Raw genomic sequence first — 14,162 nt, 5'->3', positions numbered from 1 at the left:
GCTATGTATAGAATGTTAACTATCTTCGTTTTCTTTAATTTCATTTTTCATTGGCATTCAAGTTTTTGTAACCTTATTGAAAGCAGAAAGATTAACAATACTTGTAAAAAAAAAAAAAAAAAAAAAAGATTAACAATAATTAAGTAAGACTAGTAGCAGTAGGTAATGATTTTGACATGCATCTTCTAACTTCAACTTTCATTTGAAAAGAAAAGGGGATTGAGCTGTACATTACATACAATACAAAACATGGTTGATGAGGGACCCTCTACAAAACCAACAAAACCCTAATAATCAATATATGTTGATTTGCTTCCAATTTCTTTTGTGCGCTTTGCATATATTCACTTGCTTCCATTTGTTAAAATAAAAATAAGGAAATCTAACAGTTGTACTACACCAGTTTGATTAAGACTCGTTAAAATTAATACCCATTGCAAGTTGGATAAAGACCTGACAATGAGGTCATCCAATTAAAGATTAATGAATCTATTAAACAATTAATTATAGAATTAAGGGCACGTGAATTGAAGCATATATTCTCTTTTATTTATTATAATTATTAATTTTCAAAAATCCCTTTCTCTCTCTCTCTCTCTCTCTCTCTCTCTCTCTAGCTATATATATATATATATATATATATATATATATAGATATATAGAACACACAACGAATCTAGCTACTTCACTAAAAGCAAGCAGGCTCTTGAGGAAAAATATAGTTCTAATGATTAGTTTTAAGAGATTTGTAGCAACAACTAAATGTTTTTCCATCCATAACATCGTTGACCAAATCTAAAACAAATCCCTCCTGCCTCTTGATATCTATTGTAAGCAAAGTGGGATTGGACAGCTAAATTAGTTGGTAATTGATTACAGTATGAAAATTGCAATCAAGTTTTTTTTTTCGATTACGGGTTTAATTTAAGAGTAATGCTTTTCACACTTTTATACTCCACTTTTGTAATCATAGTTCTATTATTGTTTACTAGAATAATAATAATAAAAAACGTATCCGAAAAATTTAGTTAAATTAAAATATCTTTACAAATCATGGACCCTAACTATTTTTAATCCTAATATTTGATATAATTAATTTTATTGATAAAATCAAAATAATTTTGAAAATAGATTATCTAATAACAATAATTTTATAATGAAAAAGTATGTTCACAAATATTATTCTAAATGAGAGTTAAATTTAATTTTGTAATTTTATTTCCTTTCTTATAACTTTATTAAAAAAAAAAAAGAGATATAAAAAACAAAAATTGAAATTTCCTAAAAGTTTAGAAGGTTTGTTAAAAGCTGTACTCATAATTTAATTTATTTCTCACTCCACAAGGGTCGTGCTTGTGGATACTTCGCTATCTGTAATATAGTCTAGCCAACGTCAAAAAGATGACGGTCAGTTGGGTTTTAGAGATACACAATTTTGTCCAAATGGGCCTGTAATTGCAAAATGTTTAACTCCAAATTCCCGTTTCGAGCTCCAGCTCAAGGCTCCATATCAAGTCCTTGGCAGGCTTTCTGCGCCAGATTTGTTGGGCTGGAGGTATGAAACTAAAGAGTGAAACAATTTGCACCCGCCGAAACTCCTGTGAAACCCCTTCTATATATATAAATATTCTTTTTTTTTTGTTTCACATTCTTTACCCTTAATTAAAATTGCATTAAAACAAAGACGAACGAAGTAACGAACTCAGTCCTTGGGCATAATCTGTGTCTCACCAAAAATTGTTCCCACTCCATTTCGATATTTCTTCTCTTTAATTGTGAAAAGAACTTCCACATGAAAAATGTTTAACGAAAGGCTAGTTAATTCTGATTCTCACAATTATTATTTTCCCTATGTTTTTTGCATTTGGGATTTTATTTGGTAGATATTTTCACTAATTTAGCGGATCAATTGAATATTTGCTCATATAGGAGATCATTTAAAAGCTTATGTATGTTTGTTGTGTTTTTAAATTTGTAAGAAACTAAATAAAGAAGCCATATTAGTTCTATTTTTAAGCAAAGAAAATTACTGTATCGAAACTCAAATACATTAATTAATTTACAACCTTCAATGGACGAGTGCGGACTAATGAAATAAATTGAGATTTGACCCCTTAAATTTATTTCACAGGCCCCAACTTCCCTTATTATAAAACAAAAATAATAAGTAAACTATTTTTTATTTCTCTTTTTTTCCCCCCTCTATCTCTAAATTATGAATTTTAACCAATTACCTTGTAAATGGTTTTGAAATTTGTCTTTAATTCTAATTTAGCCGAAACTTAAGCCTATCTAGATGTTTTACAATGGAGATTAAACAGTGTTTAGATGACTCTGTTATGAACTGTAAGTATGCTTTAAATTAAAATAGAACATGCTTCATCAACTCTAAATCAAGTATATTTCATTCTAGCATTGTTAATGAAAACCCCTAAAAATCAAAACTTTAATAACTCGAGCCAAAAAAAAAAATTACAGAAAATGAGATTCAAAGAAACTAAAATCAGGGTGGCTTTAAGAAGGCGGTTGGCCCATAAGAAATTAAGAATATGATCCGTTGGTTTTATGAGCAGTGTTTTTTTATTAAAATTGTTGAGATGTTTAGAGAGAAGTTGGGAGGAAAAGAAAATTTAAAATTTAATTTTCACACAAAGTAATGATATAGACACAAATTTTTATATAAATTAATGTATTTTATACAAAAATTTATAACTGTAACATCACTTTTTAAAAAATAAATAAATTTAATTAAAAGGTGAGGATTAATTAGATAAATTGAAGTATGGAGCGGCAAATATCGCCACTCACCCGATAAATAACGGGGGCCCGGTCCAATCGGAACGACGACAAAAAGGGGTCAATGGATTGGTACTAGACTCGACCCTTTATTTTCATTATAATACCCGGTCTTCTAAATAGCGATTCGCAGAAGTTTTGGGGTCCTGAAGAAGAAGAAAACTGTAATTACAGTTTCCTGATGTATGTGTTTTTATTGTGCCTTTTTCTCTTTCTTCTCTCAAAATTTATATGAAAGTTGTTCTTTCTATATCTATATACATTAGGGCTTGGATAGATTTACATATAATTAGTTATTCTCTCTCTCTCTCTCATTTTTCTTTTTAATATTAACTCGTGTTGAGCTTTGGTTGATTGTAGTTTTTATAATTTTATGGAAATTGAAACAAGATGTGAATTTTATTATCATTACCCATATTTTGGTTCTTGATTCTAATAAATTAAGAGAAGATATGATGAAATTAAAATTAAAATAAAATTTTTCGTTGTGTTTGATAGACGAGAGAAAGAAAGATGGATGGACCGGTGGGGGGCAGCAGAGCAAGTGGTGGCAATGGAATGGTGAGCAATCAAGCAAACGATACAACAACTGTGGCAGCTGACGATCCGAAGCAGAACTTGAACCAGGTTATTAATTCAGTTCAGAAGACTCTTGGGCTCCTACATCAACTCTACCTTACCGTATCTTCCTTCAATGCTGCCTCCCAGCTCCCTCTCCTACAAAGACTGTACTTTTTCTAGAAAACCCACTCTTTCTATTCTATTTGTGATTCTGGGTTGGTTGCACTTTTGTTTAATTAGGTTTTTTGTGTTTGCAGCAATTCTCTTGTTTCGGAGCTTGACAACATGGTTAAGTTGTCTGAGAAGTGCAATATTCAAGTGCCCATGGAAGTGCTTAAGTGAGTTTGTCCTTTCTTTTATGTTTTTTTGTTTGCTGGGTGATTTGATTTTAATGACCTAATTGTAGTATGTTTTCTTTGGTTGATGTGTAGTTTGATTGATGACGGAAAAAATCCTGATGAATTCACAAGGGATGTTATAAACAGCTGCATTGCTAAAAACCAAGTCACCAAAGGAAAAACTGATGCTTTCAAGGTACTTTAATAGTCGATCGTCATTCTTTGTTCTTATTTGATTCTTTGAATTAGTGTGGGAATGATTCTGCTACTTGTGAATTTTATAGAGTTTACGTAAGCATCTTTTGGACGAACTTGAGCAGACATTTCCGGATGAAGTTGAAGCATATAGAGAGATACGTGCAAATTCTGCTGCTGTAAGTAATGCTATACTCTCTGAGGCTCATCATGTTGAATGGATGTTATCAATTTGTTGTCAATTTTTTATGTTTCTGATTCTCTACATCCTACTTTCTGTGCTATATGATATTAGAGTAGAGCAAATTGTTAAGGGAAATCAAGCCTAAGGGAAGGATCTATATAGTGTAAACAATCAATTTTAATATCTTAGTTGCTGATAGGCCATTTTCTTCAAACTTTTATTAGTTACTTTTTTCTGTTAGTTTTTTCTTTATCACACTTCGTGCTAAACAAGTAAATATGTACATGCACTGCTGCTTAGATTGATATTCAAAATCTTATGCTGAAACCAAAGTTTAAATGCTAATTAATAATTATTGGAGTATTCCTTTAGAATTCAGAAACCATGTAATTTAAAGTCTCTATTGCAAGGTTAGGAATATATTGTGTTCACGTTCTTGTTCTATTGGTTTTTGCCACTGGTTATTAATCAAACCAATTTGTTTCAAATGCAGGAAGCAAAGCGTCTTGCTCAATCACAAAGTATGTTGCCAAATGGAGATGTGAAAGTTAAATCTGAGCTTTAAATGTCCCATTTCATGCAGAGTGTTGGGGCTCTTTCGACTACTACTTTCTCAATGTAATGTCATGAGTCGTTCCAGTTCAGCAGCATTCAATGATTAAATCTGAAAAAATTTGGTTTACTGTATACCATTAATGAAGCAATTTCATTTAGAATAAACCAATGGCCGGTAATACGTGCTTCAAATGCATTCCATTATGTTGTATACCCTGCTACATGATTTGTGATATTTACATGCTTTGAATGCATTCATAAACGTTGTATGCCCTGCTATATGATTTGTGATATAGGTTGATCTCCTTCACAAATTTGATACATGTAGCTCATAAAGGATTGCCCAACATGAGATTTGTTGCTGCAAATTGATCAGCAAGAATCTGGATGAGGCTGAACAAAGAAGTTATAATTTGTAGGCAAAGAAACTTTTGCTTATTCTCTGTTTCTAGATGAGCATTTTTTATCTCAATTTTAATGACAGCTTGTGATGTGTTAAAATAATAAGTTGCTCTGTTCTTTGAATCTTTCTTGCTGTTGCCAAGTTTCATGGAAAATAATTTCCTAAATGCTATTTTGCACTTGCTTATTAAGGAAAGTAGTTTTCCCAATACCGAGGTTGGTTCTTTTGGAATGGCATTAAAGTTACCCCATCCGCTGCACAATCTGTGGAAAGTTTGTAAATAACTTTACGAACTCTTAGGTAGAGTTTCTGGTTTATTTCGGTCGGAAAAAACCAAAGTGCTTCCTCTAGATTATTTTTTGCCCTTTTTAATTAGTTTTTTTTCTGTTATAAATTCCTGGTGTGCTAGCGTTCATCTATGTGCTTATATGGTTTCTTCCAGTATAGACATTTATCTACCAATTCTTGATACTATCGAGCATAGACACTCATGCTTCTATCCATCCTCACTAATTGGCTTAGCATCATAGAAGTACAATCTCTCTAATTCACTATACAATCTACAGTGTTGAATTGAAAACATTTTAATCATACCTATATACTAGCAAGTGTGCACAGAATCGTTCGTATGCCCGTCTACTTTTGAGGTGGTGATGCTACAACGATCAAGACCAGAGCTCCCACCACGGCAATGTAGAACTTGTCTCATCCAGAAAACCGGATTCAAATTTGCACCAATTTCCTGATGATTCCGTCTGTTCTTCCACGTTAGTCGCAGCAAAATCTTTCATGATGACGGTGCTCTCAATATTTCTGCTCCTATCATCACTAGAAGGTACATAAATTTGGCTGGGCCTTTCGTTTGATTCAGTTGTGATCTCATTCTCGGATTTTCGATCGCCGCTGTTCTCATTTGTGTCCTCATGACCCTTTCCCAGGAGATTCTTTAGCTTTTGTAGCTGGTGAACCCAAAACAAAAAAAAAAATATATCTTCAAGTGTATTAGAACTCGTGATCACTGAGTTGATATATACAATAGGCAGTCAATTCTTTAGCTTTTGTACCTGGACAAGCAGCGATTGGTGTTCTCTTCTCATTAACTCGTAGCTGGAAGCTAGTGTCTCGAACTCTGCTTTTAGTTTAGTATACTCATGCTCAATCTGCTTGGTCTTCGATCTAGCTCGCTTATTTTGGAACCATATAGCAACCTGACGAGGCTGTAGACCAAGCTCATCAGCCATGCGATGCTTCATCCGCGACTCTGGCCTTGCTTCTGACTCAAACATGAACTCCAGTGACTTGACTTGTTCATCGCTGAATCTTCTCTTGTTGTTGCCCGTCCCAAAGCTTGCTATAGGCTGCTGCATGTCAGTCCAGTCCAGATTTAGGCCTCTAAATTTCACTGCTGCTGCTGCCGCCCTTTCTGGGATTTCTGAATTCATAAGTGAACTAGATGCATGCCTTGTGACATTTATATCGTCCTGGAAAGGGTTTGAGCGTATTCCCTAGAGTGGGCCTCAAACTGGTTTTAGTATTAAGTGTTTACTCGATTTTTAATCTTCTCTTCGAGCCTCTTTCGTCAACACCGACCAAATGACTCTTTTATAACACAAGCTTGGGGCTGTTTTATGTATGGTAAAACTAAAATGCTTCTCATATTTCAATTCTTAATTTTTAACCCTCACGACTACTCTCACAATAGGGGTTCGAACTGGTGCCTTCACATTTGGAGGACAACTGACATGATCACCCGACCTTTGGCCGAGTGGTTAAAAGGTGGACATTGTTAAAAGAAAATGTTTGACCTAATAGTTTAAATTAATAAGTAAAATAAGACTTAACAGGCATCTAAGAGCCTCTTTAATGGACCATGAGAAAGGAGGTCCCAGCAGCAAGCTAAGAAATTATAATTGAGTATGGTTTAGGTGAGAGTTTGACACATATCAATACTATTTAACAACTAAAGATTAGACTCAACAGATGCCATGAAAGAATATGATTTTTTTACTGCTCCCTCTAAAATCTTCTCTCCAATGGCCTTCTCCTTTAATAGAATTGACTTTTTTGCCATTTGATAATGACGTATAATGATTCTTAAAACTCTTATGGGATAGATAAGTATAAAGTATAATGCATCGTCCAACTTTGGTCGAATCTGTCTGTTACTTTGAAAAATCATTCATAGTCTAACAGTCGCAGGATGCCACGTTGATCTAAAGTTAAATTTTTATCAAAGTGGCAACTTTGTATCATTGCATCAGGACAAAACCACGGCAGCGCTTGCTTTAGTTAAGCCAATGAGGAATTGCCACGACCGTACGATGTCAAAACAAGGGGTCTGCTTGAGTGTTCTTTCCTTGAAGAATGAAGATTTAAGGGTTTCAAATAACTCAAACGTGTCAATTAAGTTGTGGTTCTGTTAAACAAAGTGGCGGGGCTAAGTGGATACGTGGGGGCTAAATTTGATGGATTTTGTGTGGCCTTACGGGGACAACTGTCCAAGTATAGCTTGTTTTATGCGTTTGACAAATGTTACGAGACTCTTGTTTCAGACCAAAAAGGCTGATTCTTGAAGATTTGATGGTTACTGTGTCTCCCTCAGTTACTGCTTCAGGTTCAAAATGATAAAAAGGACTTAATGGGGAGTCCCTCATCTGATGACGGGACTAATCTCTGTTTTTAAGCTAACGTGGAGTTCATTAGGTTGATAGCAACTTGTACTTGCCATTTCATGTGTATAACGTGCTATTTAATCTAAGATTTCAGTTGACTCAATTCTCACACTCGAGAGCATGTTTCTTTCGGTAGTTTAAGGTGATAAAAGACGAGACCATAAATTTGCTCTCTTGGTGTTGGGCCAAATTGAGCCAAGCCCAAACGCAGTGATGGTAACTGATTGATTGAGGTTCAGCCAAGGTGAGATCCATGGGTGGTTTGAGAAATCTTATGAAAGTGGGTTCAGATGAGAAGCAAAATGCACAGTTTAATGCGCGTGTATAAATAAATAGACTATGAAATAAGGATCAAGATCAAAGACAGAAACACTTGAATTACAATACATTATATGATAAAATTAAATTATATCGAAATGTGTGTTTTTCTGATTTTTCAACTGATCCTTCACTTTCATAAAATAAGAGAGATCGTTATAAACCTCTTATTAGTAGTGAAGAACTCTAGCGATGGAGATTTCATATTTTACAGTATGCAGACTTCAAACGCAGCACTTAACAAACAATACGATGCACGATTCAGCTTTGTATGGAGAGAATTACTGTGGCAGTTGTAAATCAAATGCGTGCGGCAATTTGCCTGGTGCAGTTGCAAAGAGCGCTGAAAGCAAGTTGACCTATTGGCGGGGAATGGTGTGACATGCCCAGAGAAAAAAAGGTACTTTTCCCTCCTCTATCAAAGCTATAAATCAATATTTTCATTGGGTGATATAAATGGTACCCACAAATTGACAGTAAATAAACAGTCTCCAAGAGCAGCTGCTCAAGGTCAAATTTTCTGTCTAATGTTATATTTAAATAGAAAACGAAATTCAATGTGTCGTGGTGTGCATGTTTGAGTTTGAAGTTTTTACTTATCAAAAACAATCACCCCCATAGCTTTTGGTTCCATTTTCTACGTTGTTTAGTTTGTAGAGAATCTTCTTTTCTCAATGAATTAGCCAACCCTATAAGCTTTTGCAAAAAGGGCGATCACCTTTTTCACTTTTCAACTACTCTCGCACTAAGGCTAAGGATTTATTTTCATTCGATACTTACTGTAAAATTACTAATTTATGCATGTATATATTTATATTTATTACTAATATTAGGGGTGTTCAGAATCCAATCCGATCCGCTCAATCCGTCTAATCCGTGAAAATCCGATCCGTATAAATCCGATCTGTGGATCCGTGGATTGGATATGGATTGAAAATTTAAAAATCCACAGTTGATGGATTGGATATGGATTTACTTCTGTAAATCCATAAAATCCGTGAATCCGCAAAAAAAAATTAAAAAAAAATATATATATATATTTAGTTAAAAAATTATTATAAATTTAATTAAAGAATATTATAAATGTGACATAGCATAGTTACATAAAATACTATAACATATCTTAGCCATTACCCAATAATAATATTAAATAAAAAATAATTAAATAATTAAATAATCAAATATGACTTGTAAAAATTGTAAAACAAAATAAAAGTAAAGTCACACGCACTAGCAAAAGCAAAGTAACATAACGCCAAGTCACCAAAAATTTGCAAACAAAAAACCCTAAGTTTCCTCGCACACGCACTAGAAACACCCAATATTGATTCGATACACTCTAGACACCGATTTGAAGGACGTCATCCACGCGCTTCCAGCGAGAGTAAGCCATCTTTTTTCCCAAGTCCATCGAGCCACTTCACAATCATTGGTTCTAGCCAAACAATTGCACTATCACAACCTTTAAGATCGCCACTCGTACTTCTCCTGGTTCCCATCGTTGATGGCTCCGTAATCACCACTTTTCTACAAGTGCAATAGCCCTTGTGAAGGATCAGATTGTGTTTGGTTTCAGAAACTTCGCTATTTCAATTAATTGTGGTTTTATTTGTACAATTAATTTCGGTGTTATATTAATATACTATTGTAACTTTATTTGAACAATTAATCTTATTATGTTATATTTTGAAGCTTTAAACGTATTATTGTAGCTTTATTTGAATAATTAATCTCGATGTGCTATATTTTGAAATGTTGAATGTATTATTTTAGTTTTATTTAAATAATTAATTTGTTTAAATTTTATTCAATTTTAAATTTAATTGGTAGTAAAATTATTTTTATATTAGATTTTTTTTTAATTTCATTAGTTCATGGATGGGGGAGAACTAAAAATTTTTAATTTGGAAACTAATGTGCAAAATAGTTAAGCTAGCATCATTTTGATACAGTGTATTAATCAATTTAAAGTTGATTAGTTGTCACATCTTTTCAACTACAACGTTAAGCTAGCATCACGAATCAAGCAATTTAAATAGAAGTGGATAAAAATATTACCACCAAGAAGAAACTAAGTAATGCAACTACCACCAAGCCATGATGATTTGGTTAATGCACATTATTACAAAATATCTATCAACTTGGTCACCCGAAGTAATTCACTGCATCCAATTTGAAGTTAAATTAAAAAAAATAGTTAAATGAATTATCATGATAAAGCAGAGGGGGCGGAAGCAAAATAGAAATATACAAAACACCTCATGGTGATGTATAATGTATACATGTAGATCTATTAAATATACATAACCATTCTATTTATAATAGGACAAATCCACTAGCCTAAGAAAACTCAAATTTGGAAATTGAATCCTACTTAGATAATAATAAAAGGACTCTAAGAACATACTACAATATGATTCGAACAAAATTTAATTGACAAAAATTAAGGCAGTTGCTAAAATAACTAAACTTAAAATAATTGTTTTACATCATTCTCTGCCTCTTAGAAGAAACTTATCATCAAGTTTGAGTGCAATCTAGAGAAAAGAACTCGTAATGTAACATTGAATAAGCCAACTTGTCATTGAGCTTGAACTTGTATCCCTTATCATCGATCTTCCTTAAAACATTGAAAAATCTCTATTTCATCTTCTTTTTGCATTTGTTAGTGACTCTTCTAGAAGAGGAAATCTTGTATAAATGAAGAACCTCTAAGCTTTTCAAGATTTTCACCAAATCTCTCACAACATGCTCGCCAATTAATTTTATCCTTGCAACCAAATCTTCTTTAAATAAAACTTTATTGTCTTTAATGTAAATAGTCATGCAACCATATCAATCATTGGTTAAAGACATGAATTGGCTGCACATACTCAATCATATTGTTAGGCTCAATGCTCAAATCAAGAGTAGAAGTTGCTTCTTCTTTTACAATTATGAACATATCTTCAATCCCTTCCTTAGGGCATTTGAAATCTCATGCACATCTCTAATCTCATTATTTGAAACATCTCTAAGCTATTATCAAACACATTTGTAGTTAGTCTGCCCAAGTATACTTCAAACTCCTTCCAAAGATGACAATCAATTTGTGTAAAAAGAAGGTGGAGAAATTTTAAGTGCAGATAAGGTATCAAGGCATTTGATATCTTGTAATAACATGAAGAACCTCTGAAAATCTCATAACTCCTAGGTATAATAGAACCTTTTTTTTTTTATCCTTGTCCATTAGCGACCTATATGCAATGCGAAAAAGTGCCCGTACAAAAAGTGAAAAGATTTTTTTTTTAAAAAAAAGACAGAGTATGAAAAAGATTGAAAAAAAAGAAAAAGAAAGAGTGAGTGAAAAAAGAGAGTAATTAAGGATTTATGAGCTATCCAGTTCAAGAGTTTGATGGAAATTGTGGCCTAAATTGTTTCTTTTTATGGTTGAATGAGATTGATAAATTCTTACATGTTACATTAGTGCCAAAAGAGGATCGAGTATCATTTATGGTTAATTTTAAGTTGAGAGGAAGTGTTTTAAATTGGGGGGCTAAAGTACAAAAGTATAGAAAACTGAAAGGAACAAAAAAAAAAAAAAATCAATCATAGAGTTGTATGAAGAGAATGTTGAGATTCATTCCCCTTAATTATTGTTTAATACCTCAAGATATGAGATGAATTTATGATTATGCTGATGAGTTTGAAAGATTTTTATAGGCATACATATTTTCATGAGAATAAAGAGTTATTCTAACATAATAAGAAGGGTAAATTGGTAAATAGAAATAGCTTGGTGGTAGATGATTGGAGTAAGGTGGTTGTGAAAGTCCATGGGGATAGTTAATGCTGTTAGAATAGGTGATGTTGAGTTTGATGGAACCAATGGTAAGAGTCAAATCGAGTCGGCAACAGTAGGTCAAAACATTGAATTTGGGATGCGGGTTTGGTTTAGTTACAATGATTCTAATGATCTTTTAGGCATGCTGGTGATTTTGATATGACGGAATGATGGCACTAAGTATTATAGCGGCTTGAACAATGGCAAAAAGGTGATATTGGTGGCCACTGGAGTGGCAGAGCTCTCAAACTTTCATGGCTTCGCGCGATGGTTCTAGTAGTGGGAATTTGGTTGTGATGAAAGGGTTTTTGTTTGGCGTCCAATAGGATTCTCATGGTAGTGAGATTCAGCTGTTAAAGGTTGGTAACTATGGCGAGTTATGGCGTAATGGTGATAACAGATGGTAGGTAGGGTTAGGGTTTAAGTTTTTTATTTATAATTTTTTTGGAATTTTCTATTTCTTTATGACTTTTTGGGTGATAAACGGTGGTGGGTAAGATATGTAGCTATTAGGAAGTTGTGACATTGGCACAGAAAGTTGACACAATAGGGACAGAAGTCGAATAGAAATATACAAAGAGTAATGATATAGCCACAAACTCTTATACAAACTTATTTTATACAAACTGATGTGGCATGATAAGATTGGTTGAATGAAAATATAAATTAATAAAAACAAATCATGTGGGCCAATTGATATTTAATTCAACCAATCTTATCATGCCACATCAGTTTGTACAAAATAAGTTTGTACAAGATTTTGTGGTTGTATCATTACTTATATACAAAACATCTCACGATGATGAAAAATTTATAGATTATACAGATAATAACACTTTACAGCGAGATTAGAAGATAATCTAAGTCTCAAATGGAAAAAAATTTACAAGAGAGATTTTGATAAATCATTCTAAAGACAATTATAAAAGAGGATTTAATTTATCAAAACGCTCTTAAATAAAGTACGTAACTAATTTCTTTATCCTAGATCAAATCCACTATAATAAGAAAACTCAAATTTAGGAATTAAATCCTACCTAGATAATAGTAGGACTCCAATAACGTACTGCCATTTCTCGATACCCCTTTCAAGACAAAAGTATCTTGGTGCCAATCAAATGCTCGAAATTATATATTATTCATTTGATCCGTTGAAAAATATCATAGTCATGCAGCATTGGTTAGCCTCAAATTAGTGTTTAAAATTTGTATGTATTTCAATACGTTTTTGTTTGATAAAAATGTTTTCATTTGTTGCCACGCACGCTATTGCTTTGTGGTAAAAACTTTTGATTAGGTTTGAGTCTTTATGCAGGACAGTCTTTATCTTGTAAATAAATAATTGTGAAGTACGTGGTAGATAATGTGTATACTTACATATCGGACGTGATAACATAGACTTGAGAGTTATGTTTTGATAGCACAAATTTAAACTTATGATAGGACCTTCAATATAATTATTCATTCAAAGGACTTGACCAAGTGATTTTTAAATAACTGATTAACTTCCTTTAACTCAATTCCAAAAAAAATTAGAAAGCTAAAAAAAAATCGATTTAAACTTTATTCACAATCATACATTTACAGTATCAAACTACAAAATGCACATAAAATGACTCAAATGACATGAGCCGATTTTAGGTAATACTGAAAGATTTGAATTAGCGCAGCCCTTTAAACTATTGTGGTGGAGCCCACAAAGTTTAAATAATGCATGAGAAATGGAAGAACCATATGTGATCGGGTGGACCAGAGAGCACCTGAATTTCGAACAGTACGCTGGCCAGTGATTACTGCCCTTTGTGTGTCTGTGTGCAATGCCTGTTGTCATCTCGAATCCCCCGCGAGCGAAGAAAAAGTAGGGAAAATTTTGCAGTGAACGAGGGAAGTTGCCTTTTTAATGAAAATATCATTTATAGTCTTTCCAAAATTCACGTCATATTAAAAATATAGTAAAACTAACAAATAAAGCAACCAAATATTTTTTTTCTTCGCATACACGGACCAATGTCGGTGAATTAGCTCAACTAATTCTCTGACTCATTTTTGGTCCCTTTTTGATTGTGTTGTCTTATCATTATTATCTACATCATAACATTCATGATGATGATGTAATATTATCTCATTATCATAAATGTGGGATTTTGATATGAGATTTCTTACCTATCTAGATGATTTGGATTTGTGTTTTGTTAAGATTAAGATATAAAATTGCCCTTGCTATATGTACATATAGTATATCAGCTGATGATTTGATTAGGTCATGGTGATATATAGAGAGAAAAAGTAAAAGGAAAAGGGGTAGTGCGCTTATTTTC

At 33.0% G+C, this 14,162-nt stretch overlaps 2 protein-coding genes across 2 annotated transcripts; one reads left to right on the top strand and one right to left on the bottom strand.

Annotated features, from left to right (window-relative positions):
• Window positions 1-2,809: 2,809 nt before the first annotated feature.
• Window positions 2,810-4,907, top strand: LOC102608713 (mediator of RNA polymerase II transcription subunit 10b). Its single transcript, XM_006476225.4, has 6 exons — window positions 2,810-2,978; window positions 3,294-3,523; window positions 3,614-3,694; window positions 3,788-3,890; window positions 3,979-4,068; window positions 4,567-4,907. Exons 2-6 carry the CDS (start codon window positions 3,309-3,311, stop codon window positions 4,636-4,638), a joined length of 561 nt encoding a protein of 186 aa, XP_006476288.2. The 5' UTR covers window positions 2,810-2,978; window positions 3,294-3,308; the 3' UTR covers window positions 4,639-4,907.
• Window positions 4,908-5,507: 600 nt separating this feature from the next.
• LOC102608237 (homeobox-leucine zipper protein ATHB-12-like) lies at window positions 5,508-6,924 on the bottom strand. The gene is made up of 2 exons (XM_006476224.4): window positions 6,096-6,924; window positions 5,508-5,990 (listed from the first exon to the last, which is right to left on the bottom strand). The coding sequence occupies exons 1-2, from the start codon at window positions 6,471-6,473 to the stop codon at window positions 5,697-5,699; spliced, it is 672 nt and encodes a 223-aa protein (XP_006476287.2). The 5' UTR covers window positions 6,474-6,924; the 3' UTR covers window positions 5,508-5,696.
• Window positions 6,925-14,162: the final 7,238 nt, after the last annotated feature.

Source organism: Citrus sinensis, chromosome 3 (genome assembly GCF_022201045.2).
Source record: "Citrus sinensis cultivar Valencia sweet orange chromosome 3, DVS_A1.0, whole genome shotgun sequence".
In the NCBI taxonomy this organism is placed as follows: domain Eukaryota; kingdom Viridiplantae; phylum Streptophyta; class Magnoliopsida; order Sapindales; family Rutaceae; genus Citrus; species Citrus sinensis.
Note: the sequence above shows the minus strand (reverse complement) of the source record. Positions and strands in the feature narration are given on the sequence as shown.